The sequence below is a fragment of the Mustela lutreola genome, chromosome 1, assembly GCF_030435805.1.
Source record: "Mustela lutreola isolate mMusLut2 chromosome 1, mMusLut2.pri, whole genome shotgun sequence".
NCBI lineage: Eukaryota > Metazoa > Chordata > Mammalia > Carnivora > Mustelidae > Mustela > Mustela lutreola.
The window spans coordinates 164,503,589-164,521,376 of NC_081290.1; the positions used below are offsets into that span (position 1 = coordinate 164,503,589).

At 60.3% G+C, this 17,788-nt stretch overlaps 2 protein-coding genes across 2 annotated transcripts; both read left to right on the forward strand.

Moving 5' to 3' along the window:
- The first annotated feature begins 214 nt into the window (after window positions 1–214).
- HRURF (HR upstream open reading frame) lies at window positions 215–3,023 on the forward strand. The gene is made up of 2 exons (XM_059178668.1): window positions 215–336; window positions 2,574–3,023. The coding sequence occupies exon 2, from the start codon at window positions 2,919–2,921 to the stop codon at window positions 3,021–3,023; it is 105 nt and encodes a 34-aa protein (XP_059034651.1). The 5' UTR covers window positions 215–336; window positions 2,574–2,918.
- A 66-nt stretch (window positions 3,024–3,089) lies between these two features.
- HR (HR lysine demethylase and nuclear receptor corepressor) lies at window positions 3,090–17,777 on the forward strand. The gene is made up of 19 exons (XM_059178654.1): window positions 3,090–3,197; window positions 4,460–5,110; window positions 5,858–6,632; window positions 7,991–8,141; window positions 8,221–8,408; window positions 9,801–9,962; window positions 10,717–10,806; window positions 10,966–11,081; window positions 11,876–11,957; window positions 12,321–12,484; window positions 12,602–12,838; window positions 13,047–13,212; window positions 13,405–13,474; window positions 13,671–13,801; window positions 13,899–14,018; window positions 14,123–14,238; window positions 16,196–16,360; window positions 16,796–16,924; window positions 17,070–17,777. The coding sequence occupies exons 2-19, from the start codon at window positions 4,499–4,501 to the stop codon at window positions 17,130–17,132; spliced, it is 3,537 nt and encodes a 1,178-aa protein (XP_059034637.1). The 5' UTR covers window positions 3,090–3,197; window positions 4,460–4,498; the 3' UTR covers window positions 17,133–17,777.
- Window positions 17,778–17,788: the final 11 nt, after the last annotated feature.

Genomic DNA, 17,788 nt, shown 5'->3' on the forward strand with positions numbered 1-17,788 from the left:
TCTCCCTGGTATTCCCCCTCCCCCACGCCCTCCCCGGGGTCCAGGCATTGTCACAAGAGTGGGGGGCAGGGTGGGGGGAGGCCAGCCTCAGCTGTCTGAAGGATGGAGGGGCTGGGGAAGTAGGGCTAGGTGCCCAGACGGCCGCGTGTGTGGGAGGGGATGTCCTCAGATGCCCTCCACCCGGCAGTCCCCGCTCTGACGTGGGTGCCCCCCCCTCTCCCCGCCCGGATTAGTGGCAGCTTGGCCTGACTCTCCGGGGCTTCTTCCCCCGCCCCCGCCTGCTGCCCTCCCCTGGGCAGGGGGCTGTTCTACCCGAGGGGCACTGTGCTTGCCCAGGTAAGGGGCTCTGGGGACAGGGTGAGGGCAGCTGGCTCGTGAGTGCTGCTGCGCTTGTCAGCATGAACGTGTATATCAGTGTGTGTGTGTGTGTGTGTGTGTGTGTGTGTGTGTGTGTATGCGCCTGAGGGGTCGGTGTGAGCCCAGGGTGGGCCCAGGCGCTTCTGGGGGTGCTGGTCAGCTTGCCTTTGTCCATGAATCCAGCATTGTGTCCACGCATGTGTGGCTTTCCTTCTATGTTTGTATCTTTTGTGTCTCCTTCGATCCGCTCCGTCCTCAGGCACAGAACAGCCGGCTACAAGGGCTCTGTGGGCCGGTGGCATGGGCTGTGGGGTAGGATGGGAAGCCAGTGAGGGTGGAAAGGGCCTTCTCCCCCGACTCCCATGACCCCCTGGGCATTTCAGAAGCCCTGTCCCGAGAGTCCAGTTCTAGTTCAGAGATTGACCTGACAAAACAGACATGGAACTGGGGTTGGGGGTTGAGGTGTGGGGGGATGACTGTCCTGCTCCCCTGTGACAATCCCCATCTCCATGGGGATGACAGTAACAGGCCCTCAGCACCCAGTACAACCCAGGCTCCCACCCTGCCCTGCCCAGCCTCTTCTAGGCCCTAAGCTGAAGGAATCTCCCCCTAGACTCTCCCACAAGCTTCAGCTGCCAGAGGACACAGATGGGGGACCACAGGCACACCCCACCACCACCCCCAGCTGCACCCTGGAGCCAACCTTGCTGGGGACGCGGTCTGGACCTTGGCATTATGGTCCACATTGGGCCCTCCACGGACATTTCCCCTGGCACACTCAGGTCCAGGGCACCCCTCAGGGGAGCTGGGGGAGGAAGGGAGTGTTAATAACTAAGTCATGTAAACAACCCCTACCAGCCTGCCCTGCCACAGAAATGGCCCCTGGGGGGAGGCGGAGGGGCTGAGGGAGTTGGTGCCAACAGGGCCAAGTCTTGCCCAGTGCCCCTTTGGGCCTCCTCTTCTCGAGCCCCCTCCTCTACTCCTCAGCTGGTGAAAGGATTCCTGTCTCCCTTTGCGTCTCCTGGGAGAAGGCTTCCTCCCAGCTCTTCATGGCTCCCCCCTCCCGGGGTGGTAGAGAGATGGTGACTTGGGACCAGGCCGGAGGCATCTGAGAACTCATCCCATCGATGGGATGGGGTTGGGTGGGGTGGCACTACCTCAGTCCCAGGCTGGGTGAAGGCAGACCGGGGATGGCTTCCACGGGGAGGCCAAGGAGTCGTGGGGTGGGAGGTGGGGGGCCTGCAGGGAAGGGAAGCGCCCGTTGGGCGTGTGGGTTTCTATGTGTGTCTGAATCTGTCTGTGTGTTTGAATCTGTTTGTGTCTGTGCTCTGGAACCACCCCCGCAGAGGAGCCGGGATGCTTCCCCGGGTGGAGGGTGCCCTGCTTTCCCATTTCCTCTCCTCCTCTCTGCTCCCTCCCAGGAGCCACTCCCATGGGCTCTTCTCCAGTGCTGGGCCTGGAAGTACTAGGAAACAGGATGGGGCAGACCCTCAGAACACTGGGCTAGAGCAGGTGTTGGGGCTCATCTGCTCCCACCGCCTGTCTGGACAGTTGGTGAAACATAGGCTCTTAGAGTAGGGATAGACTAGAGCCTAGGTCTCCCCAGAACTGCTAAGGCAGTACCCGGGTTCATTGTTGGGCCCTGGAAGGGGTCTTGAGTCAAGAATGGTGAGGAGCAGCTTGGCCCTTTGAGGATGAGGCAGGGCAGACATGGGCCAGCGGGTTGTGCCCATGTGACAGAACCAAAGGACCAGGAGCAAGTGTTCCAGGAGGCACAGGGTCGGCTGGCGTGGGTCAGGCGCCCATCACTGACCCGTGAGAACCCAACTGCCCCTGCCAGCTCTGGCACTGCCCCCCTCCTAGCCGCCCCGCCCTAGCACCCCGGGGGGCACCCCGCCCCACCATGGCCTGGTCCGGCCCCTCCCGCCCTTTGCTCCAGTTCCCGGGCTTGGCACCTATAGTGGGGGTGCTGCCCGCCTGCCAGGCTCCGGGGCCGGGCCCACGGGAGGGTGGGGCGGCTGGGAAGCTGGCACGCTGCCCCGGGGGAGCCTCTCTCGGCAGGCGCCCGGGTGCCGCGGGGGGGAGGGGGGAACAAAGGGCTCATTCTCCCCGTGCGCAGCCGGTGGCATCGCCGGGGCGTTGGCGGAAGCCCCCGGGGCCCGGGAGGGGGCAGGCCCAGGCGGGGCCGCCGAATCACGGGCTCCTGTTTCCCGCAGGGTGCTGGAGGAGGAAACCGGCGGAGCAGCTTCCCCACTCTCAGTTGTGCGTCTGGCGATGGCGATGAGAGGTCCTGCTGCGCTGTCCGCCGCGCTCTGCCTCCATTAGTCGCACTGCGCGGTGCTGCGCCCTCGCTGGTGCCTCTCTCCTGGGACCCGGGATCGGCCCCCACTTCCAGGCACGACCCCCTCCCCCGGCCTCTCGGCCTTTCCCCCCTTCCTCGGCCTTCTCCGACCCGGGGCGCACGTTCCCCCCGGCCCGGCTCCCACTCTCCCTCCGGGGACACCCGCTCCCTAGCCCCGGCCCGGCCCTCCCCGCGGCGCAGCACGGAGTCTCGGCGTCCCATGGCGCAACCCACGGCCTCGGCCCAGAAGCTGGTGCGGCCGATCCGCGCCGTGTGCCGCATCCTGCAGATCCCGGAATCCGACCCCTCCAACCTGCGGCCCTAGAGCGCCCCCGCCGCCCCGGGGGAAAGAGAACTCGAGCGCGCTGAGCGGAGAGCGGGAGAACGTGTCCTCGCTCGCCGGCCGGGAGGCCCCGGAGCCGGCCCATGGGGAGCGGGCGCCCGGCGCTGGCCACGACGACCGCCGCCGCCCGCGCCGCGCCTGGCCCGCGAAGCCCAGGTAAGCGCCGAGAGGGGGCGCCAGGGGGAGCCTTCTGGGGACACTCGTAGCTGGGCATTTCTGAGCCAAGACCCGGCTGCCCGCAGCGAGGGAGTTCCCCGTGCTTCTCCAAGGTGCTGCGCCACAGGTCTGAAAGTTAGGATGCCCGACGGGGCTGGACCGCGACGGAGCGGTGGCCCTAGAAAACCCGAGCTACCTCTGTCACGGTTCCCTGGGCCTCCTCCCCTCTCTCCTGGGGCTTCAGCCAGCCGGCCAAGGGGGCCGCGCTGGGAGAGCGCTACAGCTCTGGTGCCACCTGTCACCCTGGTCCTTCGCACGCACGTTCAATTTTCCCTCCTTTGCCTCTCTCTGGGGCGCAGCCCGCATTCCCCGCCTCCTTCCCTCCCCCTGCCAGGCTGCAGTTACCAGCGGCCGCCAGCGGCCCTGGCACTGCCTGCTGGACTCAAGCAGCTTGACCTGTCCCAGCTGAGGCCTCTTAATCTCCCCTCTCCTGTGCTGGCTCCCTCCTTCCCTTGGGGGCTGTGGTGGAGATCTCAGCCCCCAGCAGTTGTCCCCGGACTCTGCTTCCAAAGCCAAGAAACCATAGAGAGATGGGAAGAGACACACCAGCGACTGCCCAAGTGTAGGGAGAGTTACCAGCCAGCAGCCCTGCCAGGAGGCTCATCGCCGGTGACTTCTGCCCATCCTGCCTGTGCTTCCCACCGCTACAAGCTTGAGTGGGGCTGAGCACTGGCGGTAGGCAAGCAGTAGCCCCTGGCCCCACAGATGGCAATGTGGAGAGAGGCCTCGAGAGACTGCCAGTTTCCAAACCCTATTTTACACAAGGCCACATGGAGGACCAGAGGAGTGATATGACTTGCCCAAGGTCACATAGCAGGTGCTAAGTCAGGGCCAGGATCCTGCCTTCTTGTCCCCAAGTGCAATACCCTCCAGCGACCTCAGCTTTTTAGAGTCTCTCCCCTTGCCCTGCCCCATGGCTCGTGCCCAGGATCCAGACCCATCCTGCAAGTGGCAGTCTGCCGAGGGCCTCTGGCCCAGGTGGGCTTGGGCATTTGGGGCAAGGGCTGACCGCCCCACACTTGAGCATCCCACCCAGGCAGGTCCTTCGGGTTGCATGTGGGCAGGTGGCGTGGAGCTGAGCTGTAGGCTGGCACTTGCCTTACTGGTTTGAGCTGCCTTGGTGCTGCAGGGCGGTGCCCAGCTCTGCACCAGGCGGTAGGGTGCTTGGGGCACGTGCTCATGGTGTGTTGGTTATGCTCCAGGGACCCCCTCTGGGAGAGCCCCATGAGGGCAGGAGAGTGATGGAGAGTACGCCCAGCTTCCTGAAGGACACCCCAGCCTGGGAGAAGACAGCCCCCGAGAATGGCATCCTGGGACGGGAGCCGGATACCCTGCCTCGAGATGGTCTGCGCCGTGGTGCACTGTGCCTCGGAGAGCCTGCTCCCTTCTGGAGGGGTGTTCTAAGCCCCCCAGACTCCTGGCTTCCCCCTGGCTTTCCCCAGAGCCCCAAGGACACAATCCCACTGGTGGAGGGAGAAGGCCCCCGAAATGGGGAGAGGAAGGCCAGCTGGCTGGGCAGCAAGGAGGGGCTGCGCTGGAAGGAGGCGGTGCTCACCCACCCACTGGCCCTCTGTGGCTCGGCATGCCCACCTCGTTATGGCCCCCTGATTCCTGAGCATAGTGGTGGCCATCCCAAGAGCGATCCTGTGGCCTTCCGGCCCTTGCATTGCCCCTTCCTTCTGGAGACCAAGATCCTCGAGCAAGCTCCCTTCTGGGTGCCCACCTGCTTGCCACCCTACGTAGTGTCCAGCCTGCCCCCAGAGCGTCCGTGTGACTGGCCCCTGGCCCCACACCCCTGGGTGTATTCAGGGGGGCAGCCCAAAGTGCCCTCTGCCTTCGGCTTAGGCAGCAAGGTGAGATTGTTGGAGCAGAGTGGGTACCTGGGGCTTAGACCATGCAAGGTAGCTGAGTGTTCCCTAGCAGCCACGCCAGGTCACAGTGCTCTGCTCTTCCGTTCTGATGAAAATGTCAGATGGCACCCTTAGTAGAGGAGCCTGTCAGATCAGACAGCGTCAACCCCAAGCAATGCCTCCTCTGGGTGATTCCATCTCACCAAGCCTTCCCTGCCTTTGGGCCATTTCAGGGACTGACACACTCATTGTCCCCCCCAGAGCAAGGCCCTGAGAACTGCGGTTTCTGAATATGTGGTCTCGTCCTGGAGTTTGTGGGGGGCAGACAAGGCCCTTTATCTGGCTGCGGGATGTGGCAGGTTTCCCCATGACCTGTGTCTATGGCACATGTTCCCCTGCCCCAGGCAACCCACCCCCTTGCCCAGGAATAAGATTTATGCTATTTGAAGACCAGTATGATACTGGTCATCAAACGGTCTAAACAGATCCTTTGGTGGTGGCAGGCGCTGACCCTTTAGCTGCTGGATTGTTCGGAGGTCTGAGAAATCCCAGGGAGGCCTCTGGGGCAGGGTAGCAGGGCAGTGGGGAGGCACTTAGGGATCAGGGTCTGGAAACCAGTATTGAGTTCCTCAGTGTATTCCCAACCCTTCAGGCCACACAGGCACACACCAGCTGGTCGTCAGTTCTGCCCATCCTTTGAAGTGCTGGGATCAAAGTCAGCATGAGCTCTACCCTTTCTCCTCTCTTTAGGGCTTTTACCACAAGGATCCAAGCATTCTCAGGCTGGCAAAGGAGCCACTGGCAACCGCGGAACCTGGGCTGTTAGGCTTTGCCCCTGGTGGGCATCTCCAGAGAACTGGGGAAGCGGAACGTCCTTCATTCCACCAGAGAGATGGAGAGGCAGGAGTCGGCAGGCATCAGAATCTTTGCCCATTCCTGCTGGGGCATCCAGACGCTGTTCCCCGGACCCCCTGGCCTGGTTGTCCCCCGGGCCTGGTTCATACTCTCAGCAACGTCTGGGCTGTACCGGGGGGTGGGAGCCTTGGGTACCAGCTGGGACCATCAGCCACATCCAGGTGTCCCTCTCCTGGGCCTCCTACCCCCCAGGGAGGCTGTTGCTCATCTCACCCACCTGCTAGAGATGGAGGCCTTGGCCCTTGTGGGAAGTGCCAGGAGGGGGGTGCCATCGGGCCCAGTGAATCCAATGAGGAAGTGAACAAGGCAACTGGTCCCAGGGCCTGCCCACCCAGCCATCACACCAAGCTAAAGAAAACATGGCTCACACGACACTCTGAGCAGTTTGGGTGCCCAGGGGGCTGCCCCAGGGATGAGGAGAGCCCACCTGCCCAGCTGCAGGCCCTCAAGAGGGCAAGCAGCCCTGAGGGAGCTGGTGGCAGCCCAGCTGCCAAGCGCCCACCCAACCCTTTCCCAGGCAGTGTGGGACAGGGGACCAAAGGCTGGCAGGAGATGCTGGAGTCATCGTTTGGGAACAAGGTGGAGGCCTCACAGCATACTAACCACAGAGGTAAGGGTGCAGAGGGCCCTACCTGGGAGGGGGCAGCCAGGACTGGGGCTTTGTGGGGAATTGGGGTCGTTGGGCCCTTTATGAGGGGATCATACAAGTGGTCTGGTTTCCAGCTGGATGTGATGGTTCTCTGGGAGTTCCTTAGCATCTACAGGCCAGAGCAAGTGGCTTCTTACTTCCGTCGGCCTTCTCCCAAGCTGTGATGTGTCTGTGGCATTGTAACAACACCTGGGTCCTGACTTTGCTGCCTGGTGCGTTGTGACCTTGGGCCAGTTACTTCACTTCTCTGGGCCTCAGTTTCTTCATCTCTAAAATGGGGCTAAAGATGGCACCTGCCTTGTAAAGACTGCTTGCTGCAAGATGAAATGGTATAATTCACATCAAAGGCTTTGAAGAATTCCTGGCGCTGAATTAAGTGAGCACTCACAAACATTCATCTTAGTGACTGTCTGTGCTACATAGCCCCGTCTGGGGGACTGTCCCTCCTAAAGGACCCCTTGTAGTGCTCCAGGAATGAACAACTCCTCCCTAGGCCAGCCGGATTATGGGAACTCATTTTGGACTCGGCTAGTAGTAGGACTTTGGAAGGTGCTTCCTGGACCTGCTGTCACGCTGTGCTCTTCACAGAGGGTTCTAGCACTGCCGGCTCGGGCTCAACTGTTCAGGGTCATTTCAGTTTCTTGGTCGAAGCTTCTGGATCGAAGCCCCCAGGGGCCTTGCCCAGGCACCCTTGCACCTGGTGTGGGTCCGTCTGTGCTCTTGCGGGCCTCTGCCAGGGCTGGGAGGCTGTTGGCCCCTCTCCCTTCTTGGGTTACTGCACCTGTGGCTGTGTTGAAACTCTCCGGCCTTCTCACCTTCCAGCACCCTCTGTCCTATGCCCGGATTGTCTCCTCACACTGACAGGCGGTCAGTGATATCACTAAGCCCACTGTGGAGCTATCCAAAGTTTGCACCAACTGAGGGACGCCTGGCTGGCTCAGTCAATGGAGCATGCGACTCTTGATCTCAGGGTCGAGAGTTCAAACCCCGTGTTGGGGCATAGAGCTTACTTAAAACAAAACAAAACAAACTTGCACTTGGATCAGGGTGATGGCCCAGCGGCTCCAGCCTTGGGCAGCAGACCTCTCCTCTTGGCCATCAGGCCACATCATGCATTCCGAGGCTCCCCCACCCAGCCCTTCTTGTGAAGGTTCTGGCTGTCTGGTTCACTTTCACTAGCTCCAAATCCAGCTCTGTAGACCAGGGCCTAGGGGCGGGTCTCGCTCTGCCTGTGGGTGGGCTGGGTGCTAAAGGCAGGGCCTAGGGCTCCCATAAGCTCAGGAGCCCCAGACCCCTGACCAGCTTCATTGCCTCCTCAGGACCCCAAGATGGCAGGGCCAGCCTCCAGGACCCGGGGCTTCATGACACATCTTGTTCGGCTCCCCGGGCAGGCACGGCTCAGTGCCAAAGCTGTGCCCGTGCAGCTGGAGAGGCGGGAGGGCTGGCCCGCCCCTCCCAGCAAGTGGCGAGGTGAGCCTCTTGCCCCTGGCTGCCCCCAACACCCTCCCAGTCGAGACTCTCTCCTTATCTTCCTGTACCCCGTGTCCAGATTGCCTCTGGGAGGGGAGCAGCCGCAGGAGGAAGACTCTGCAGCCTGCCCTGAGGAGGGAGGATGGTCTGGCCCTGAGGCCAGGCTCAGCAAGGGCCTCGCCAAGCATCTGCTAAGTGGTTTGGGGGACCGACTGTGCCGCCTGCTGCGGAGGGAGCGTGAAGCTCTGGCCTGGGTGCAGCGGGAAGGTGAGCAGGACACGTGGGGCAGGCGGGAGCCGGGGAAGGCTGGATCCTGTGGTCACTGTGCTTTGACAAGGATCATGGGGCCTGCAGAGTGTGGGCCCCTCCCTCCCATTAGCACAGTCCATCCTGGTACCAGCTCAAGAGAGCTCCTGCCCTGCTTTGCCCTTATTCCTGGCTTAGGCTCCTAGGCGACATGAGTTCTGAAGTTTGTTGCTGGGGCAAGGGATGTTGGGAGGGTGTGAAACCTGGTCCAGTCCAGCTGCCTGAGAGTTTCTGGGTTTGCTGGGGAAACAAGACAGAGTGCCACGTGTCTTCAAGGGCATTGGAAGGTGGGGGCCCTCCCTGCTGTTTGGGCTCATAGACCCTGGGAGGCTAGTAGGGTCTGGGCCGATGCGAAGGGTGGGGTGCCACCCATTCATTGGGTCCCTCTGGCTTCAGGGTCTCCCTCCTCTACCCTCCTACAGCCCCGCACATGCATTTGAAAATGTGTGCACGCCCCTGCAGGAAGGTCACAACCTGGGTAGGAGCCCCTTATGGCTCCCTCTTGTCCCAGAGAGTCCAGTCCCTTCCCCCTCCCCTCGGCCAGTCTGGTCTGGCCCTCCCTCAGCCTGGATTCCCAGCACTTCACATCACCGGCGGCCCATCCTCCTCGGCTCACCCCAGCTTGTCCATCCCCTCGGGCCTTGGCACTCTCTGTTCCTTCTGTCTGGAATGCCCTTCTCCTCCCTTTCTCCCTGATGAATGAACACTTACTCATCACTTGGGGCCCATGTCTGTTGCTGCCCCCAGCATCCCCACCCTAGTCATTCTATCCTAGTCTCCTCCTCCAGCACTCTGGAGTATCATGAGCACTGCCGTGTTTGCGGGCCCATCTCCCCTCTTGGAATGTGAGCGCCGGGAGGGCAGCTCTGAGCCCTGACCTGCACTGAGGCGCCAGCACTCAGCCACGCACAGGACAAAGTGTCGCATGAGTAAATGAACGCATGCTCACTGGCGTCCTTCCACTGACCGAGGAGGGCTTAGTCAGAAACTCTGGGTGAGGGAAGGCGTGGCCTCCTAAGGTTCCCTCTTCTGGTATTCAGAGTCTCCTGAAGGGACACCACCTCGGGATGGAGGGAAGTGGGTGGAGGACTGTGTTGGAAATGGTGTGGATTGATAATTCAGGGCCGATGGGGAAATCCTTGGAGCAGGAACTGGGGAGGTAAGGCCTGCACTGTTGCTGGGAGAGTTTTCTGGAGACAGTGCTAGGGGGAGGTTCTTTACAGAGGCTGTCTGACAGGGGCCTGTCTCCCTTCCGGGGTGGCCCCACTGTTCCACTCCATCCCTGCCTGGAGGTCCCCAGAAGGGACCTGTGGTCTGAGCCTCTCTGACCCTGTTCTCTCCCGTGGCTAACAGGCCAGGGGCCAGCCAGGACGGAGGACAACCCAGGCGTTCCTCGCTGCTGTAGCCGCTGTCACCGGGGACTCTTCAACACCCACTGGAAATGCCCGCACTGCAGCCACCGGCTGTGTGTGGCTTGTGGTCGCATGGCGGGGGCTAGGTGGGCCAGGAAAGCAGGTAGGAAAGGGGCTGGGAGCTGAAGGTGGGAGGGCAGGGATGGGGCCTGAAAAGGGCGTCTCTAAGGTTTGTGGCCGTTTCTGGGCTGCCTTTCCCCAAGAAAGCCTCGCTGCCAGCTCCAGCCTCCGTCACCATGGCTCAATGCCCCTTAGAGCAGACTTTTCCCTCTCCCCAGTCCACCTGCAAAAGGAGCCGAGTGCCTACTCTTTGCCTCCCACTTTGCTTGGCTTGCACCTTTTTAAACCTTACAACACTGTGAGGTGGGTATTACTGCCTCCATTTTTCCAGATAAGAAAAACACAGAGGTTACGTGACTTGTTCAAGGTCACACAGCTAGTAAGTGTTGGATCTAGGATTTAGACTCAGACCTTCCGATCCCAAGTCTTACTGTTCTCGTGGTTCTCAGCTTTTCTCCCTTGGCTCCACTTAGTCGCCCGAGGGCTTAAAATTTCCCAGTGTTCCCACAGAGGTAGCCAAAAAGAGTTCCAGAGTCAGAAGCGTTTGAGAACACTGTATTCTACAAGATCATCTTGGAGTGTGGCAATGAGTGTCAGCATTTTAAAGGCTCTGCATTCTGCAAGCAAAGGATCCTATGTGATTCCTGAACCCAAGTGTCCCAGAAAGCCCATGTTTTATGGATTTATGGATTGTCGAGTCCCTTGATTTAGATGTCATGCCCTTGCCCTTCTTCACCAACCTTAAGCTGTGGTTTTCTCGGTTTCCTGACTGCAGCTTCTTTCTTCCTACCCCACAGGCCCTCAGGAGGAGTCCGTGGAGGAGTGTCCCCAAGAGGCTGGGCATACTGCCAGTTCCCTGACGCTCACCCAATTTGTTTCCAGCCAGGGTGAGCCATCTTGGAGGGGTGGGGTGTGCAGAGGGTGAGTCTCGGGGGAGAGTGGCTTCCTGTCTGGATGTGGCTTAGCCCAATCCCATGCCCTGCTGCTTGGCGAGGCCCTTCTGTCCACACTCACTACCAAACTCCGTCTCCCCTCCCCACTCACAGCCTTGGCAGAGTTGAGCACCGCCATGCACGAGGTTTGGGTCAAGTTTGACATCCGGGGGCACTGCCCCTGCCAAGCTGATGCCCGGGTGTGGGCTCCTGGGGATGGGGGCCAGCAGGTAAGAAGCTGGGCAGTACTAGCTGATGGGCCCCCAGACTGGGCAGTGTGTCTGGATATTACTCGCAGAGTTTGGCCCTTGTCTTTTTGGTGGGGATGAAGGACATGGATGCTGGGTAAAATCAAGGTTCTTCTCCCTCTCCTTTGGGGATCAGGATCCATGGAGGGAGCTCTAGCATCGGCCCCACCTCCCTCTTTGCTTCCTCGGAGCGCCTACCCACTCTGTACGCCTTCTGGCTCAGCACTTGCCCCATCATGCCGGAGCTGTTCTCTGGCGGGCCCTGTCTCTCCACTCCCCAGGCCCGAGCTCCAGCGGGCGGAGTACAGACCCGCCTTCTTTCTATACCGTGCTTTTAACACAGAGCAGGCACTCAGTGTGCATTTTACAAAGTTTTTATAAAGTTCACTCTTTTGTTGTGAAACTGATTCATTCAAGAAATAGTTTATTGAATGCATTTTGCGTGCCAGACCCTGGTACATAGCCATTATGGAAAATACAACAAGTATAAGGAAGAAGACAACAGGCTAGAATGGTACCGTTATCATCTGGATGTATTTCTTTCCAGTCACTTATCTCTGTATTTGTTCCGCTTATTTTTGTGTATTTTAGGTCAGTACTGTGTGTGGAATTCTGTGAGCACCTTTTCCCCACCTAATGTTGTATCACAGAACCTGCTCCCTGTAAACCCAGTTTTGCAGTCTGTTGTTAATTACTGGTGGGTTGAATTGGATTGAACTCTCTTTGCCATTTTTAAATCTCTGGTTGGATTGGGGGGTGGTGGATGGGTTTCACAGAAGGAGCCGACAGAGAAAACTCCCCCAGTTCCACAATCTTCTTGCAACGGGGATACCAACAGAACCGAGGACATCAAAGAGGGTGAGCAGCTCCCCTGGCCCTTGCTTAGACTGTCCAGGGAGGCTGGGCCGGGCGTGGTGTCCTGAGGACAGACTGGAATGGCTTCAGCTCTCCTGTGCCATCCCTAATCTCCATCACTCTTCTCAAGTCATTCCAGAGAAAATAAATCTAAAAAAAATGTACGATGAGCCCCCTCACCCATCTCCAGTCAGACCCCCACTGTGAGCCCCTCCTTGGGAGAGGTTTTGGAAGCTGCTGGAAGTGGGAGGTGAGCGCCTCCAGAGCAGTGAGGAGAGAGACTCAGCCAGGAGATGAAGGCAGAGCCTGTGGGCAGTGGAGCCTCCAGAGAAAGGGGAAGCCCCTCACCGTTTTCCTCCCTGCCAGAGACCCCGGACTCCACTGAGACCCCGGCAGAGGACCGTGCCGGCCGAGGGCCCCTACCTTGTCCCTCTCTCTGTGAACTGCTGGCCTCCACCGCTGTCAAACTCTGCTTGGGGCACGAGCGGATACACATGGCCTTTGCCCCGGTCACTCCTGCCCTGCCCAGTGTGAGCAAGGGCACAGAGGGAGGCCTGGGGGCCTGGGGACAGAGGCTGGGCTGGCCCTCCCTGTGGGGTAAGGCAGGTCCTGAGTTGTCCTGCCCCTCCGTCCTTCCGTCCATGCAGGATGACCGCATTACCAACATCCTGGACAGCATCATTGCGCAGGTGGTGGAACGGAAGATCCAGGAGAAAGCCCTGGGGCCTGGGCTGCGGGCCGGGCCAGGACTACACAAAGGCCTGGGCCTGCCCCTCTCACCAGTGCGGCCCCGGCTGCCTCCTCCCGGAGCTCTGCTGTGGCTGCAGGAGCCCAGGCCTCAGCGAGGCTTCCGTCTCTTCCAGGAGCACTGGAGGCAGGGCCAGGTGAGGCTCCTTCCTCCAGGCCCCCAGTTCTTCCGGCCCCGCTTGCCCTTGGAGCTTAATCTGTAGGCAGACTGGGTCTGTCACCTGGAGTGGGCAGCAGGGTTGGTCCCCACGTGGGTCTGTTGTCCCCTACAACACGCCCCGGCCTGGCCAAGTTGGCTGCCTGTCCATTCTCCCCCCCATATCCTTCTGTCTTTCCTCGATACAGCCTGTGTTGGTGTCAGGGATTCAGAGGACATTGCGAGGCAACCTGTGGGGTACGGAAGCTCTTGGGGCTCTTGGAGGCCAGGTGCAGGCACTGACCCCCCTCGGACCTCCCCAGCCCACAAGCCTCCACAGTACAACATTCTGGGAGGGATTCTCCCGGCCTGAAAGTAAGTGTCCCTGATGTGGGGGAGGAGGAGCTGGGAGGCCGAGCCTGGTGGCAGCAAAGTCCCATGGTGACCCTGGGGAGGGAGCCAGAAGCAGAGCCCGGGGCCAAAGCTGAACCCTCTTGCTGCCACAGGGCCGGGTCCTCTGGCAAGGAGGTTCTTCTCCTGGGGCCAATGGCATGTCTCCTCCCCTAGTTCGCCCAAAGTCAGACGAGGGCTCCGTCCTTCTGCTGCACAGAGCTCTGGGGGATGAGGACACCAGCAGGTGTGTATAGTACCAAAGGGAAAGGGCTGGCCCAGCTCCTTAGCCTCTGCCCGGCCCCTTGCCCTTACTTCTCCTCCTCCTTCGTCCCCCACCCCATGACCCTCTTGCCTCTGGGAGTGACCCCAGGAGAAGTGGGCTCAGAGGGGCTCTCGGGTACCTGGGTTGAGCCTGCTGGGCATGGCCCTGCCCCCTCCAGGTTGGAGAACCTGGCTGACAGCCTGCCCCTCCCCGAGTACTGTGCCCGCCATGGGAAACTCAACCTGGCTTCCTACCTCCCACCTGGCCCCGCCCTGCATCCACTGGAGCCCCAGCTGTGGGCAGCCTATGGTGAGTGCCCACTCCGCTCTTGGCTGGCCCCTGATCCCATGCCTGTTACTTCTGAGTGCCTGTGTGACCCGCCGGTCCCTTCTCTGCCTTTGCACAGGTGTGAACCCACACCGTGGGCACCTGGGGACCAAGAACCTTTGTGTGGAGGTGACTGACCTGGTCAGTGTCCTGGTATGTGCCGAAGCCCCACCGCCTGCCTGGCACCGGGCACAGAAAGGTGGGTCCCGGGCCAGAGGCAGGGGTTGGACTGGCCACAAATCTCGATGTGCGGTTTCTTCCCCGCCACCCCCAAGGCCCCCCTGACCTCTTTGTCTTCCACAGACTTCTTCTCAGGCCTGGACGGGGAGGGGCTCTGGTCTCCCGGCAGCCAGGTCAGCACTGTGTGGCACGTGTTCCGGGCCCAGGACGCCCAGCGCATCCGCCGCTTTCTCCAGATGGTGAGGAAGGAGTTGGGAGTCTTCCCCCTTCCCTTGCGCTGCCCTCGTGCTCCCTAGAAGTGGGGGCTCCCAACCCCCCGAAGCTCTCCCTGTTGTGCGTGCCCCATGTGCTCACTCTTCCCACCGCCCCCCCCCCCCAAGGTGAGCTGGACGGCCTTGACTCATACAGAGAAAGCAGCTTGGGACCTTACGAGTTGTGTGGTGGGGCACACAGGAAGAGCTGGGGCTGAGCAGGGACCTAAAGGTGATTCGAGAGCAGAAGCTGGTGCAGGCTAGGCACTGTGTAAGGGCCTCGGGTACACGATCTCAATTAACTGGCACAGCCACCCTGTGTGGCAGGCTCTGCTGCCTTCCTATTTTGCAGCTGAGTAAACCCGGGCTGAGTGCAGAGCTGAGACGTGAGACCAGGTCACAGTCCAATTTCTCCTGGGGACAGACAGCCTCCCCTGCATGGGCTCCAGGTGGCAGAGGGGGAAGGGAAGCCCGTCTGAGATGCCCTCCTCCTGCCCCCTCCTCCGAGACCTACATCTTATGAGGTGGTACTCTTTGGGATGCTAGCGAGTGAGGGCTGAGGGAGGCAGCATGGGAGGTAGGAAAAACTGGACCGAGGAGGGAAAGACTGGACCAAAATAAGGGGCAGGGAATGAGAAGATGAGGGGATGAGCAGGAGGTAGGAAGCTCCATGGGGCTGGGGAGGTGGAAGGTCATTATTAAGGTTAGAGCAGATGCAGTGGTTCCAAAGTCCATCTCAACCCTGAATGTCCTGGGCAAAAGACATCCACCAAGGGTCACTGCTGCTAAAGACACACGAACACATCCACAGACAGGCTGGTGTCACCACAGCTGTCCACCACCCCCCCACCTGCCCACAGGCACGCATATCTGCAGACAAACACACACACACAGGGATCTGTAGATGTACACACCGATGCTGGGACATGCCGAAGGAAGCAGACAGAAGCACACCTTCATACACAGATGGCCTCATCTAGTCTAGGTGTGGTGGCCCTTAGGCAGTCTCACAGGGCCAGGCCTGATGATTCACAGAGAAGGTTCGAGGGGGCTTTTCTCACTGGGTGGCCTGGGAAACACCAATAAGCTCCAGGATGGACTCTGAGGGCAAAAGAGCCTTGGCGCCTGCCTGGGGCCATCCTAGGGTTCAGCCTGGCTCACCAGCCTCCTTTTCCCCCATGGGCCAGTCTGGGAGCCCTGAGTCCTAAACCCAGGGACAATGACTGAGGTCCTACTGAAAAGGTGGATTTGGCTGGTGGCCAGGTGAAGGGTGATGCTGGCTTTGACCTCTGCGGGTACTCCGTGGGCATCTCCTTCTCTAGCTCTCATGAATCCCTGTCTACCCCAGGAGCGCCCCACTCCAGTTGGGCTGAGGAAGGCCCCCCATACCCATGCTTGCTTTGGAGGCCTCAGCCTGGCAGGCAAGCCTGTGCATCTATAGGGCATCAGGGCTTCTCTGTGGCCTTTGCCGGATCTGGGATCTCAGAAGAATCTGATCGATGCTTTAGATGACCCCCTAGGGACATACAGCTATCTAGTGGCCTACAATTTAGCACACGATTCAGGACATTCGCGGGATACAAGGTTAAGAGCTCCTGGTACAGACAGCTTATGAGTTCAGTTCATGCAGGGTATCTTTTCTGGGTTTTTGGAGACAGGGGTCCAGGGCCAGGGACACAGAAGTTATTCGAGGCATCTAGTCCCAAGAAACGTGGGGGTTTAGATCCCCAGCCTCAGAAATCTCTGTTTTGCCGACCTGAGCAGCTCCAGCCCCTTACAGCCTAGCCCTTTCTCCCACCCCTAAGACTGCCCCCTGCCTATCCCTTGAGGCTTGACCACTTCCGCTCTTACCCTTTGCACCCCTGGCCTTTGGGAAGTCTACACCCTGCCCTGTGGCCCTTTACTCATTTCCCCACCTTGCTCATTCCCCCTTCTCTTCTTTGAGGTGTGCCCGGCGGGAGCAGGCAACTTGGAGCCTGGCACCCCAGGCTGCTGCTACCTGGACACGGGGCTGCGGCGGCGCCTGCGGGAAGAGTGGGGCGTGAACTGCTGGACTCTGCTGCAGGCCCCTGGAGAGGCTGTGCTGGTGCCTGCTGGGGCTCCCCACCAGGTGCTTCCCCAGCGGGCCAGGGGCTCTGTAGAGTGCTCAGACTATGAGAAGCGAAGGGGCCAGAGCAGACACCACACTGCTACAGGGGTCCCCTGCCCCTCTGGCCTCGCCCCTCCCAATGCCCTGAGAGCAAGGCAGGGCAGGAAGTCCCGCCCCACTGTAAGGAAGAGGCGAAGCTGAGCAGTCCGGAAGTCATCTAGCCCTACTGGGCATCGTGTCCTCTGATGCCCACCCTGCCTGGGCCCTCTCTGGCCTCCCCTTGGCCTGGTTTTGGCCATGCCCTTTGAGGTCCCTGCTGCTGGATCCAGGGCCCCGCTCTCTGAGAGTTGGGTGGGGGTCATCATGGGAAGTAGATCTCGGGGGCAAGAGGGACAGTGGGAGGATGCCTGAGCCCGTGTCTCCACTGAGCCTCTGCCCACCTCCTTTCTGGCACAGGTGCAGGGCCTGGTGAGCACCGTGAGCGTCACTCAGCACTTCCTGTCCCCAGAGACCTCTGCCCTCTCTGCTCAACTCTGCCACCAGGGACCCAGCCTGTCCCCTGACCGCCGCCTGCTTTATGCCCAGGTGAGGGTGACACTGGCCAGGAGAGCAGCACAGCAAACCCATTCTGGGCCAAGCAAGCAGCCAGCCTAGGCCCAGAAAGGCCATTCTTGGCGGGAAGAGCCCTGGGATGTGACTGTAAACACCTTGTCCTTTCTCTTTCTTCTAGATGGACTGGGCTGTGTTCCAAGCAGTGAAGGTGTCTGTGGGAACATTACAGGAGGCTAAATAGGGGGATTCCGGAGGGGATCTGGGGTAGGCTGGGGACAGGTAGACCAGGTGCTCAATCCCCACACAGCTTCAGGAGAGAATGACACTGGGGGACTTGGGGACTTTTGATCAATCCCTCAGGCACCACTCTGGGCACAGGCAGGGCACCTTGTTTTCCGCTCCAATCTGGGTCCTAAAGCCAACAACCACAGTGCCAGTGAAGCCCGCACCTGCCCTTCGCAGGCCAGCACCTGCTCTGTCCCTGCACCCCTCTCCACACTTCCACGCTGGGGGTGAAGGACTCCCTCTGACATCTGCTCCCTGAACCCAAGAGAAAAACAGCCCTTCCTTGGGGGACCTTGGGAATCATTCTGGCTTAAGCAACACCTTCTGCTGCCTCATCCCTGTTCCCACCTGTGCCCGAGTGCTGCTTACATCACCCACATCTTCACTGGGCTCCAGGGTGGCTCTTCGCACTGCAGGCATGCTGGACAGGGGGCCGATGAAATCCTGCCCTTTTGCCAGACAACAGTGAAGTTGGAGGGGAGGGGCATCAGGAGACTGCCCAGGCTCAGCTGGAGGGAATGATATGGGCTATGCCTTGTCCCTGCTCCCTCTTCTCGCCTCCCTCCTTCGTGATTTCCATTAAAGTCTTGTTGTTTTGTGATTGCTGCTGGA

What these genes read in the sequence shown, in the direction of transcription:
- HRURF (XM_059178668.1), top strand. Translation starts at nt 2,919, where the DNA reads ATGGCGCAACCCACGGCCTCGGCCCAGAAGCTGGTGCGGCCGATCCGC.
- HR (XM_059178654.1), top strand. Translation starts at nt 4,499, where the DNA reads ATGGAGAGTACGCCCAGCTTCCTGAAGGACACCCCAGCCTGGGAGAAG. An exon ending in CTGCTGGGGCTCCCCACCAG is followed by an intron (nt 16,361 to 16,795) that starts GTGCTTCCCCAG and finishes TTTCTGGCACAG; the next exon opens with GTGCAGGGCCTGGTGAGCAC. An exon ending in GCCGCCTGCTTTATGCCCAG is followed by an intron (nt 16,925 to 17,069) that starts GTGAGGGTGACA and finishes TCTTTCTTCTAG; the next exon opens with ATGGACTGGGCTGTGTTCCA.